The sequence below is a fragment of the Cupressus sempervirens genome, chromosome 3 (assembly GCF_028749045.1).
Source record: "Cupressus sempervirens isolate cs-2001-9-10 chromosome 3, ASM2874904v1, whole genome shotgun sequence".
Lineage (NCBI taxonomy): Eukaryota > Viridiplantae > Streptophyta > Pinopsida > Cupressales > Cupressaceae > Cupressus > Cupressus sempervirens.
In genome coordinates this window covers 22,123,300-22,137,603 of record NC_143120.1, presented here as the reverse complement: position 1 = coordinate 22,137,603, position 14,304 = coordinate 22,123,300, and the positions used below count along the sequence as shown (strand labels likewise).

The 14,304-nt window shown below is 33.5% G+C and overlaps 1 protein-coding gene across 7 annotated transcripts in view; it reads left to right on the top strand.

The window, feature by feature from the left end:
• Positions 1 to 12,816: 12,816 nt before the first annotated feature.
• The window catches only part of LOC149564558 (uncharacterized), a 51,936-nt gene continuing 50,448 nt past the window's right edge, over positions 12,817 to 14,304 (top strand). The window contains exons 1-3 of one of the 7 annotated variants that reach the window (XM_089818108.1): positions 12,817 to 12,865; positions 13,433 to 13,525; positions 13,608 to 13,721. In XM_089818108.1, coding sequence (XP_089674234.1) covers positions 13,465 to 13,525; positions 13,608 to 13,721 — 175 coding nt within the window. In that variant the 5' untranslated portion in view covers positions 12,817 to 12,865; positions 13,433 to 13,464. Of the gene's footprint in view, positions 12,866 to 12,885; positions 13,230 to 13,432; positions 13,526 to 13,607; positions 13,722 to 14,304 lie in introns of those variants that run through there. The other 6 variants (XM_089818107.1, XM_089818106.1, XM_089818110.1 and 3 more) reach the window with 6 other exon arrangements.

Sequence of the window (14,304 nt, the reverse complement as noted above, 5' to 3'; positions counted from 1 at the left end):
CTACAAATATAGGATATACAGGTACATATGGATATACAAGTGGAAGTTGGTATTGACATCAATGCCAAAGGGGGAGTATGTTGAACCTTTGGTATTTGGTCTTTGATTGTTTTCATTGATGTCAATAATGTAATTATAATGATAATATGGTATGCCTAACATCATGTAGTTATATTATTTAATATCCTTTAATATTGTTCAAAACATATTCAAGACAAATACTTAAGTGTTATACAATTAACACTTAATGTTCACATTGGTTTAGAAAATAGATATTAAAAAATAGTTTTGGCCTACGAGAAAGTCCACAAGATTTTTTATTAGATAGTCCCCAACAATGATACCTTTTTGGAAAGGTCATTGAGTGAATTAAAATGGGTCTTTGTTAGTTTTTGCATATCATGTGTATGGAAAAAGGAAAGGTTTGTTTATAAAAAATAATTACAAAATTGTTATGATAGTTCTAGCAATTTTAAGCGGTTTTGGTCTAGTGAAAGTTAGGGGTATCTATCTACCTCCAAAATTTTGAATTTCTTGGTTTATAAGTAGAGGATACAATCCTCTAAAACATCCAATAGGTGGTTTTGATAGAAGTTGCATGATTTGTGTGTAATTCCTTGTAGATCGAACAGTTTGCAGGCATATTTTTAACAACAAAGAAGAGGGTAATGTTTTATGTTTCTATTTTCGTATTTGTGATTTGATTTTCATTACAGAAGTTTATCAAAGGTAGAAGAAGGTTTATATATTGCATCTTCATTCATTCATACGAGTATTTGATCTGATCTTTTAATGGAAAAGGAAAATATATTTGGATACTGGATGTTTTGAGGAGAATAGAAGTATATCTTGCATTATGTTTTCAACAAGAATTTGAAACTAGTGATTCATGATTTGTGTTGTAATAGAGATGATCCTCTAATTTTATATCTTGTTTGTTCATTTTGGAAGTTGGTGCTTCTTGTATTCATGAAGTTGGTGCTTCATGTGTAAGGGATTGGTGTTTTTGAAACAGGGTATTGGTGCTTCCCAGAGATGTAGCTCTAAAAGATTTGCCCAAGAGGCCAATAAAGCTTTAGATTCAAAGTGTTTTTTTACCCTAAGGGGTTTTCCACATTAAAATATTATGTCACTTTGTTATTTATTAACTATCTTGCTCATGTGATAAATTTTATAACTTGTAATTGTTTCAAGTTTTGAAAAAGTATTTTAAACCATTGATTCACGACCCCCCCACCTCCCTCTTAGTGGTGTTTGTAGCCAAACAATTGTTGTCTTGACTGGTGGATGTTGAGGTTGTTTATGATTGGTTGATGACACTTGTGAAAATGTTTATTTCTTCCCTATTTTGAGGAACAAGGGAGTTACAGTAGTGTGCATGGTTTTGGTTCCCGGGTATGGTTACTTTCTGACCCATTTATGAAAATTTTAGGCACTGGTGATAAGTGAAAGGGACTACTTGCATATCACGGATCCATGGTCTACCTAATAAGATGTTGTAAGTCAGCTTCAAGTCCAAGACATGAGATATAGTTTCTTTTACGACTAGGCCAACTCTTATGGGTAAAATTACCATGCTTTTAGAAGATCTCTCCTCATCGTCATAAGCTTTAATTGTGATCTTCTTCTTAGAATCAAAAACATCCTCTCTATACCCTAGTGCTTTTACTAGGTTTGGTGTGCAAATATTTAAACTGGCTCTATTGTCAACCGAGGCTCTCTTCATTCTATTCTTGTGTATGAAGACTTCAATGTGCAATGGGGAGTTTTGAGGATGAGTGAAGGACATGTTGTCCTACACCGAGAAGGATACATGGTAAGGGGCAATAAGGTTGCTCACCATGTTTTGGACTATATTTACATCAAGGTCATTGGGCACTAAAGCTTTGGTGAGTATCTCCTTATGCTCTAGGTATATTTACAATAATTCAAAAATAGAAATATGAGTAAGAGTTTTCAATAGTTGCTTGACCAAACTATATTTGGGTATGGTGGAACTTATTGTGGCTTGGTCTAAACTGGTGGTTGCCCCCAATAGGATTACTTTAGAGGCTTGACCTTGAGTAATGACGTCCAAGGCTTGTTTCTTGTGTTTATCTTTGACCACGATGACATTGACAATGTCATCAAATCCTAAGATCATGTTAATTGTGTTGTTGTAATTATGAGTGTAGTTGACTTTGTCATTAGAGGATGTGGGTTGGTTAGTTTCAGAAGACTCGCCTTCCTCATGATTCATGAAAGGATTTTCAAAAGTCATGTGATCCTCATTATTGCAAAGATGGTGTCTTCAATTGTCTCATCATCCATTAATTTTTGGATGGCTCCTTTAAGAGCATATCAGTTATTTGTGAGGTGTCCTTAGTTCTGATGGTAAGGGTAGACATATTTTTCATTCCACCACCATCGTTTGACTTGTGGCTCATAAGGTTTAGCTTTTGGTAGTATGATGAGTCATCAACTAAAAGCATCTATAAAGATCTTTCATATGTCTCACCAATGGGTGTGTATACTTTGGGTATGTTGGTGGACTTGTATCCTCTTGGGGGAGGAGCTTGGTTGTATGCTAGTTGTTGATTGGGATTGTTCTGCATTGGAGGAGTAGCTATATTTTATCGGTAAAATAGATGAATGTTATCTTGAGTTGGTGGGTTTTGGAAAGTATGTAGGTTGGTGTTATTGACAATTGTGTATGGTTGATTTGGATATGGGTGAGGTTGTGGTTTGACATGATTGACTTCTACCACCTTGTGGTTTACCATGTTCTTATTAGTATTCCTCCACCATGATTTATGATTGTCATTTGATCAGTCAGATGAGTTATGTGGTTGTAAGGAGTTGTTTGAGAAACCTTTGCCATCTTTTGATAGCTTAATGATGTCATTTCTTAACAAGGTTTCTTCCACTTTAGCTGCATTTTTGGACCTTGGAGCTATGGCCGATAATTTATGGGTTTAGATAGGCTATTGATGAAAATATTTATTTTCTCTTTATTTGGAATTTCTTAATGATACTTGGAAAAGGTGTATCTCCATCTTTGTAAAAACACCTTAAAGGACACTCCTATGAGTTGTTTTGTATTGCATAAGTCAATCATGGTAACCTCCCTTTCAATGTTGTATGAGTATTGTGTGATGAAAATTGAAGTCAGTTGGTTGAATGACTTGATATTGAAGGGGAGTTTTTTAGAACCACTCCATGGCTTGCCCACCCAAACTCCTAGGGAATAGCTGCATAAGGTAGGTCATGTCATGGATGAATTCCATACTTAAAGTGTAGAATTGTCAAAAATGATCTTGAGGATCTAATGTGCCAAACTACTCGTCATGTTTTAGCATCTGCATGTTCTATGGAAAGGGTGTCAAGGCAATGTTTCTATCAAATGGGAGAGGGCATACCTTCTTAAGGCTAAATTCAGCTGGTTGGACCTTTCCTTGTTTCATTCTCTCCATTTCTAATTGCAGGTCTTAGAGTTTTTGAGTTACAACCTCTAGGGGTGATTCTTGTTCATCCCTCCTGAGGTTTGATATATTGAAGTCAAATAGTAATTTCACACCTTGTTGTGCCAATTATAGCAAGTAACATTCTTTATGTCATTTGAGTATCTTTTTTATTATATCAACGAGTTTAGGATTTTGTTGGAAATCCTCAATCTTAGTTTCAAGGCTATTTTTGTCCCATATTTGAGATGAACCCATTTTATTTGAGGGTTTTGAGTTTTGTTTTTTGAACAAGGGTGATTAATTGGCAATGGTGGTTGATAAGCATTCAACGAGTATAACAGGATCAATGATATATGGAGATTGCATAGATTTGATATTTCATTTTAGTATTCTAGAACTTACCTGTATAGGTGATCTTTCTGGTTCTCTTTGTTTTGTAGCTACATTGGTTTTACATAGTAGCATGAGACATGAATGAGAACCCTTTAATTATTCTACATTTCAATGATATGATGATTTTTTTAAGACCAAAATGTGATGTAACATCGATCTATATTTCAAAAATGTTCTTAGTGATGTTGATGATGATAAGACTCAATTTCGTGAAGTCAAGTAATCAATGGATGTGTCTTTCCATTTGTGTCTGACTCGATGTACAAAGTTGAGGTCATGATGGCTATTGGATAAGAGTCCCTATGTAGTGTCAGAACATTTCTTTCTTCAAAGATGTTGGTCATATTTAGGATTCCTCAAGTTTGTAGAATCTTAATGAAGGAAAAGGGTATCCAAATCTATTGTCTATTTATAGATATTCTATGTGCAGATAGCCTCTACTTTGAAAATTCTCTTAGATGTGCTATAGAAATCTTCAAATGCATTATTTAAGTGCTTATATACATCATTTCATGGTGTCCCAGGTGTTGTTCTATAGGATGAAAGTGTTGTTATATATGTAGATGCAATATTGTATTGTTCAAATGCATTTTTTCACTTACCAAGTGCCCTAGTACAAGATTCAAATATGTTATAAAAGTAATTAGATGTGTTGTTTTAGTTATTTAATGTGTTATTCTAGGCATACAATAATTTTTGTGTTTAGTTTAGTGGTTGTTTTCAGTTGTGCTTGAATTGGCTTGGAAACGTTGTAGTCTGAAGTTGATTAACATGTATAAAAGTAGACATACTCAAGCATAACATTAGTAGAAATGACAATAAAATAATCCCACATGCCCCTAGAAAATGGAAAAAAAAAAAGGTTTCTTGACAAGGCTTGCTAAGGCTCATGACTATAAGGTTTTAGTGTTTAACAATAATGTTCAAATTTACCTCTAGTGGTAGATAGCTTCCCACCAACACAAAGGAGGGTTGGCACAATCTCTTGTGAGACTACTAAAGGAAAGCTATGTTTCCAACACAATTGACTTTATTCAATTAGGAATACAAGATGGAAGGCTTTCTCTCACCAGCCCTACTAAGGAAAATCTTGAGAGCTAGCCTTTCTATGACTGAATAATCTACCTGGTGAAAAGTAAGAAAAATAGAAATTGGAAGCAGGTTTGGGAATTTGATCACCCTAAAAGAGGGAGAGCATATCCCTACTACTCCAATCTCTCAAACACAACAAACACAATTGTTCAATTATGAGCCTTTAACTATGGAAAACAAGAGGCTCCTATTTAATCTACATGTTTGTTCATTCCTAGATTAATTCCTATTGATCTTTACAGAAGGTTTGGCATTCTAATCAACTCAGTGAGTTGATAGCATAGGTCTTATTCTAAATAGATGAATGAAATCAGACTTCTTACTTGAGCTAGGTTATGAATTTGGAACTATTGTAATCTAATTGTCAAGGGTTTAGGCCTACCTGATTCGACATTAGCAAAGGATAAGCACATTTTTTATTGTCTTCATTTCCTTCTCACAATTCAGTGGCCCGAGAGTTCCTGTCTAGTCCAAAAGAGACCTTTAAATAGTCAGCAGTCAAATCTGCAAGTTAAATATGAAATTTTATAGCTATGATCAGATGTGCTACAGAAAATGGCATATGCATTACAAAAATGTACAAATGCATTATAATATCAGTCAAAAGCACTAATTGAACATGTAATGCGCTACAAGATTTGGTAAATGCGCTATAAAATAATGCATGTGTTACCATAAATACTTCAAATGCATTACAAAACACTTCAAATGCATTAGAAAACAATTCAAAAGTGTTAAAACAGTGTTTAGAAGTGCCAAAATGTTAGAGAAATCTTAGATCCAATATTTGTGAGCTTGAGAATATCATCAAAAGGTTGTTGTTGTTGTTAATATGTCTTCCCAAGCACTGTAAAACTTGTAAAAATTCAAATATGTACAAGAAACCAGAGTAATATAGAGATCTACAAGAAAAATCAAAGATTAGAATGTAAGGTTAAAGAACAATGAGGTGCTAGAACAAAGCCCCACAGTGGGTGTCAATTTGTACACAGTGGAGTCATGTATTCATGAGACCTTAGTGTGGAGTGCAATCAAAATAACAATGAACTAATCTGGACTGAAGAAATCACTATTAAATAAAGACTCCATGAACATCTCATGTTTCCCTAACTAGAACTACTAAAATTGCACTCAAACCAACATCTTAGTGAAAGATCTAGAATGAGAGTATGCTACTAATGTAGATCTAGGTAAGTCTATATGAGATCTATATGGAATACCAACTCTATGAAGATAATAACACTAAAATGTTATGATAAGTGCATGTATAAGGCTAAAATAATGCTAAATAATGCTAAATAGATATCAAAATGATGCTAAAATGACATTATCTCTCAACAACAATAATGCTAAATGATAGCTCTAAATGCCTATAGTATGGATGCCTACAAACCTCGGTGCCTTTGCTCTTGATTTTCTCTCCTATTTATAGGATTTTAGGAGGGGGTTAGGGTAAGGATTAAGATTTTACTTTTCACTGGAGGGTAATGATGAAACTAGAAATATCTCTCAAGGCACCAAGAGAAAAAGTCTAGCAGACTTGGTTTGTGAGGATAAATGAGGACTTTTCAATTCTTTTAATTTCAAATAGGAGGATTTTCACTTTTGAGAGGATAAATGGTTTTTGTTGATTTATTAAAATGTTGCATTTACTTTCAACTTTTGTTTCCACCTTTTTCCTTTTTTATTTTGTTTTATGATTTTATGAATTGTCTTTCCTCTTTTTCAAGTGATTTTGGTCCTTATAGATATAATAGGTGATTGATTGATTTAATTGCTTGAATGACCTGATGTTACCATTGATTTGAAAGTTTATTATTTTCCTCCATTATCTGATTTGGTTCTTAATTTTCATTGTTTGATCAAAATTCTCATTGTTTTAGGTCTTTGTGCCAATTTTAGGGTGCCTACAATTACTAATGAAGATAAATGAACCTTTTGTTAAGGATGGGATGCCTAAGCCTTTTAAGGACAAGGTGTCTTAACTTGTAAAGGCAACCAGAAAGAGGAAGAAAAAGAAAGAGAAAAAGAGAAAAATATGTTGATAAGAGAAAATAAGAAGCTAAAGAATCAGAAGAATGCCAAAAGGAGATGAAGGCTAATGGAAATAAGTCTAAGGTAGTTGGTGCCCTAACCATGAAGACTATATCACCAAATAAGAGTAAATTTTTTTCTAGACTAATAAAGTTTTAAATAAAGTTATAGATAAGTATTATGACAAGTTGAATGAGGAGGAGAAAAATAAAATATAAGATGTTGTAGTATTAATCATGAATAAATTCAGTTAAATTTTGGTTGAGTTACAAGGATGAATTCCTACATCCTTATATGATAAACTTGAAGCAAGATCCAAAGTTGTCAAAATAGGAGATCAAGGAAATTCTTAGCAAAGACTAGACTGACATAAAAAACCAAAAAAAGATTGATACTATTGCTAAATGGTGACCCTTAATTAGTCCAAGAGGGGCCTAAAGTCATCTTGAAGATGTTTTTAAGATTGATGGAATAAGAAAAAGAAGAAGTAAACATGATTGTAGATGAATCAGAACCAAAGGAACCTAAGATCACTCATACAGATGAGGGATGCAATATTGGAGGTGCACAAGTTTGATTGATGATATTTGTTGCAGTGGCAAATCAGACAAACGCTATAGGAACTAGCATGGTTGAAAATGCTACATAAAGTTAATGTAATGTTTTATGTGTGTTTCCAATTTTAATGTTTGTAATAAAGTCCTATGTGTGGTGGCATAAATGGAGTAGTAATTCGATGAACTATCCAAGTATAGCCACTTAGGACAATGTGTGTTTGTTTTTCAATTGAGTCAATTTTCTTTCAGTCAATTTTGTGTGTTTAATGATGAAGCTATAGGAAGTTAGTGACAGATTATAATTCCTCATAATTCTAAAATGAGTTTCTTTCCTTGTTGGGATAGGCTAATCTTTCATCTCTCAAATCTTAGCAATAGGAAAGTATTGAAAAGGTAGATTTTGAGGGAATTATTGAAAGAGGGAGATTGTTGAAATCAGATTGATACAAGTATGATAAATGTGTTTCAATCATTGTTTTGTCATTAATGTCAAACCTACTTTTTGTTGGTAAGACAACTACTTATATGATTTAAGTACTATCACTTGTTTGATTGATGAAGAGGATTTGATCAAAAAGATGTAACAAAAGCACCTAGAGGAAAGGCTGAGTTATGATATAAAAGAGGAGTACAAGAATCAACTAATATAGTGATATCATAGTGCATTAATAATCTACTTAAGGTTACAAAGGTTGGTTACAGTAAGCAAGTTTAGAAGAACAAGTTGAACAAAGTTTGTTTGCCAAGCTTGACCGAATGAATAGTAGGTGCCAAGCAAAGTTAGTGCAAGTTGAGCAGAAAATCAGTTGGAGCCAAGTAAAAGTTCATTTTAGTGTATGTCGAGCAAAACAATGAATGTTGAGTAAAGTTTAGTTGATGTCAAGCACTAGTAAAATTTAGTTTGTGCCAAGTTATTTTTCAGAGGATGTCAAGCAACACAGTATGTGCTGAGCATCAGAAACAAGTTAATTTCAAGTGTTAGCATTATTAGAAAGATTGTAAATTCAATGGATTTGGGCTGACAAATTTGTTTTCTTGGATTGTGTGAACCAAGTAGAAGATAAGATTGATGAGTTAGTGGCGTAGAATTCACGGTAAACAGTTTTGAGGCAAATTCAAAATCGATTAAAGGAGAAGTTTCTATGGAATGAGGGGTAGATTCATTGAATCCTACCTAATTTGTCCTAACCCTAAATTGAACAATGGAGAATGAATGACAAAAGATCTTAATTCTCTATTTATAGGGATGGTTGGTCAGAAGCAAGAGTTGTCATGTGCGAGAACCTAAGGAAGGCAAGGAGTCAAGGGTATTGCTTCATCAAGTGACCTAAGTGTTACGATTAAATCACAGATAGAAATAACAATTATATGCAAATATAACCAATATCATAAAATAATAGATCGCATAAAAAAGAACACAAGACACCAAGATTTAACGTGTTTCACCCAATCCCTGGGCTACATCCACCAAACAACAAGTTCAATATTATTACGATCTAGTGATTACAACCTGAGTACAATCTGTAATCCCTTATAGCTCAATACTGCTGCAAGAACCAATTTTTACATTACAACACTAAAACAATCCCTAACCCTAAGCCCTTTTGTACAAGTATTTTTCCCGCTTTAGGGTTAAAATTAATTACATGTCAGCCATACATTGGCGAATATAAACAATAACCAATTGGCGAATAGTAGCCCAAAATTGGTGAATAGTAGCCCAAACTTTTTTTTTAGGGTGATACCTCAAGCCCCAAATAATTTATGAAGTATGTACAATAATTTCCTGATCAGTCACCACAAATTAACACTAAGTGAAGAGTTTGTATTGGCATGTTAAGCAAGAAGGCTTAAGGGCATGAATGCTTGAAGGGTGAACAAGATATTAGAGTTGAAAAGTGTGAAAGCCAAGTAGAATGGAGGGTTGAAACCAAGATTTTTAATCTGCAAATGGAGTTATAAGTTGTTAACATATTAAAGCCTTACTATTACTCTCTAATAATTGTATCAGTCTAGAGTAAATCCTTTAACCGAGTGATATTCCAAGTGAATGGTCTAAAGTCCTCTAACAAGGCTCACTCCTAACAAGGTGATTGAAATCCTTTAACAGGGTCACATTTAACAATGTGTATTGAAACCTTTAACAAGGTTAGCCTATTATAGGGCATCACTTCAAAAGAGTGAAAAAGAGTAGCATGTTATTGGTGGTTTTTCCCAAATTGGGTTTCAACATAAATCATTGTGTAAAATGTGTTGTTGAATTTGTTATGTTTCATGTTTACATTTCTACAAATTGATTTCATAGTAACCTACAAGTTTTTAAGTGAATGAACAATCTTATAATCTTATGGATGCATGCATGATGATAAATATTTTATGGGGTCACTAAGCTGTGAAAAGTTTTATTTATACATCTAGACCTTGGATAATTGATTCACCCCCCCAGTTATTCTAAAGAATTCCAATAGGAATGTAATGGGTTATCGAATGTAGAACAAAGGAATAGAAAGCTTTTGAGTTTTGTTTTGATTTTTGTGATTTTTGGTTGTGAATGTGTTTTTCTTTCCTATCTTATCTCTAAAATCAAAACATAGAGTTCTAAGAATCTACTCATGGAATATTCATAGTTGGATGAATTTATTGTCAAGTTTTTAATTCCAACTAAAATTGTTTATTTTTGAATTTACTATAGAGAATTTGATTTCTTGAATCGTGAATGTGAGTACTTGCTATTTTGAGGGTCACAACAATAGATGAAAGTTTTTTAAACTCTCCACGATCTAGTTAGTTGTGTTGAATAAGTAATTTGACAAAGTAAAAGTTAAGAGATGGTTTATTTTCTTAGTAAAATAGTTTGATCCGAAATCAAGGCACAGAAATCAATGAATTGGCTCTGGCTCATGAAATTTGAATTGATTATGGAGATGACTTATGGTAATATCTCTTAGGATTTTTTCATTGGCTTAAAACAAGTATTTAAGCAGAGTTGTAGATCGAATTGTGGGATGTTATGTGATATTGTGATACTTGAAGGTGTTAGTGTAGAATTCTTAAGGAAGAAATTTAAAACAAAGCAATTAAGCACAAGTACATTTGATTTGTCACATTCACTTCTTGATCCAAATAGATTGGCAAGCTAAATCCCTTAACCAGGTCACTTCTAAGAGGGTGAAAAAGATCCCAATAGGTTTAATTAATAAATCCTCTAGCTAGGTAACTCTCACAAGAAATTTTGAAATGCCTTACTCAAGTAGATCTACTAGTCTTTGTAGTAGATTTTATCTGAGCTATAAACACTCTTAACCGAGTATGCCCCTAATAGGGTGAATGTAATGCACCTAACATGGATAACTTATTACAATAACAATGTGATTGGGGGTACTAATTCCACATGAAAAAACTTGGTATCTCTTGTTGCATATGTGGATGCTTAATTTACTTTACTTCTATGTTGCAATGTCCATTGCATGTTGGATATTGTGGAAATTATTGGTAAAAGGTTTTAGATTTGTGGTTGCATTGATTCACATCCCCTCTCAGTGCCTTATATCATTAACACTTCCCCAGTCCCTTCCTCCCCCCCTCTTGTCCTCTCCCTATATATCATTTCTTTTATCTTTATATTTTTATCTCCCCCTTATTGTCTTCCTCTTTATATCTCTATTTCTTCCTCTCTATCACCATCACTCCTCTCTTTGTCTCTCTCCCTCTCTCTCATACAAATATACATACTCCTTGTTCTCCCTCAATATCCCCATCTCAACTCTCGTCCTCCTTATCTATATATTCCTCTCTATAAAGCTCTCTATAATACTTTTGTTTCTCACCTTCTCTCTCTCTCTCTCTCTCTCACACACACACACACACACACACACACACACACACACACATTATTTTCGCTTCTATCTTTATCTCCCTATCTTTCCCTTCCACTCTATATCTTTATATCTCCACCTCTCTATCTTTCAATATTTCTATCCATGCTTTTCTCAACATTTATCTCATGCTCTCTCTCTATTTCTTTATGTATTACTCTCTGACTCTCTATCTACAAAGTCCCCCCTTCTCCCCCCTTTTATATCCCCCGTCTCTTCATCTCTCTCCATCTCCCCAAAACTCCCTCTTTGTTCTACCCTCTCTGTAATTTTATTTATTTATTTGTCTCTCCATACATCTCTCTCTAAACCTCTCTCCACATATCTCATTATTTCCTTCTCTCACTAACATCTTCGACCCCATCTATGTCTTTAAAGAATTAGAAAAAAAAAATCTCTATATTTCTTTCTCTGGCTAAACATCTCCTTCTCCATCAATATGTCCAACTCCATCTCCATCCCTACCTTTCTCTTTATCACTATCTCCTTACCTCTCTCCTTCTCCCCTCTCCCTCATGTTGCCCTATTGCAAACATAAAACACGTATCTCTAAAGTGAGCTCATCTATGTCTCTACTTCGACATCCATTTCTATCTTTCTCTTTATCATTATCCCTTATCTCTATCCCCTTACCTCTCTCCCATTTTTCCACCTCACTTCTCCCCAAAAAAATAAAAAGTAAAAAATAAAAAATAAAATAAATAAAAAATAAAACAAAATAAAAATTCTCTATATTTCCTTCTCTGGATAAACATCTCCTTCTCCATCAACATGCCCAACTCCATCTCCATCCCCAGTTTTCTCTTTGTCACTATCTCTTATCTCTATCTCCTTACCTCTCTCCTCGCCCTATTGCAAACATAGAACAAACATGTCTAAAGTGAGCTCTGATTATTTTAATCTTGATTCAAAGGTTTTATTTCAATTGTGTTTGGATCCACATCTCTCTCTCTCTCTCTCTCACACACGCACACCCACTCACATAACATGAGCCTATTCGTAATGAAAATGATAATCATCCCAAATCACATACTTTTTTGTTTTGGTTGTGTTTAGATACTTGCAAACGAGTGGATGATTGATTTAAAGATATCACTTTTCCATTGAAACCCTTTGTACACAAGTAACATCAATTTATAAATGTCTTACTTATTGACCTCATCAGAATGAGAAATAACTATACATATACAATTTCTATTCAATTTGATAATTTTATTGCATTTATTAAAAATTAAAAACTAAAAACTCAAAAACTGTCTTGTGAATATATACTTTAATTTAATATTATAAATTAATAGATAAAACCTTATTAATTAAAAAAAAGGGTTATAAAAGTGTCATATCAGATGGAATTATGGGCTGTATAGTGAATTCGGTAAAAATGTATCGCAGCATATATACTCAAACAAAAAACATTAATTTAAAATTAATTTCAAATCTTACGGACTCGTGTGCAAATTGCTAGTTAAAGGTATAATTCTCAAATCATATAAGGTGTTTTGTCATTTCAGATTTCCTCTATACAAGCTCTGGACTCCTTAGGTTTACTAAAACCCCAGGATAAAACCTGAAGGATATATGTCTACGGAGAAGTGATATCTCGAAAACCATCTTACCCTGAAATTTTCAAGCCATCTCAAAAACCTTTATTAACCATACGGCCAGAATTAATAACTGCTTTGATACCATAGGTGAAAGCACAGGTGAATGTTGTTATGTCCATTTAAGTGTAAGTTTATTCTACGGAGTCCCGAATGATTGCGAAGGACACTATTAGTAAATAATAAATATTCTGGTTTTGTAATCTGGGCTGAAAAAGGTTATTTTATTTGCATGTGGGTATTGTTCATCCTTTATAAGGCTGTGCAGCATTTGCTCAAATTTAATCATCTAAATGAATAATTTATAATAATTTTTAAAAGGACAAATCATCGATTATAAATAACAGATTTGTGTTCTGGGAACAGAATTGGCAAGATTGAAGCTTTCTTGTACTCAAAACATGATTTCAAAATGCTCTGATTTTTAACTTTTTCAGGTTGACTGACGGGCATCATAGTTCCATTGATCATGGGGTCAACAAGCAAGGATCTGCTCCATTTGGAACAAACATCTAATAAAACTGCTTTAGGTAAATTTCTAGGTATTTATTGGATTTTTATGATGTTTCGATATTTCCGTCTTAAATATATTTGTATGGTTTGTACGTGCAGAGAAGAGTTTATATGTGCTTGAAAATGCCACAGGCAACCCCCAGAAGAAAGAAAATGCTATGTCAAGTAGCTGTAAGAATTCACTAAGAACCACTGCTGTGCCAGAAAGCCAAGGTAACACAAATTCATCTGTTTATAATCTTTATTCCCCATGCTTCTGGTTTTTATGCAAATTACTAAAGGAAATTTAGTTCCAATTTCAAATCAAATAAGTTTACCAAATTGAAAGTTTAAGATATTTAGGGCTTGCTGATGCAATTGTTTCTCCTTAATGTTTTACTTTTTAGTACTGGCATGTTCTGGAATCCAACTACAAATATGATTACCACTGATCAAGTAGCTTTTTTAATATATATTTTGCCATATAAAGTAGATTTGCTGGCTAAAAACAACCCAGGATTTTTTCTTGGCGGGAATTATTCTAGGCAATGATTATTGTGCTTATTCCCCTTCTTTTCTCAAAATAGGATGGTCATGTGTTGTATAAGAATCATGACGGAGCTATGAAGAGCATCAGAAGACAATCAAGATTGATATATGATCTGACCTGCACAATCAAAATAGTATAGTACAATTAAATGCACAATAGAATAAATGATGTAGTTCTAGAGTGTCTAAAACCCATTAAGGCTATTGGCCAAATTTTGAACTTGAAATGCCAAGCTTTCTTAATAGGAAAACCTTCACATCAGATATT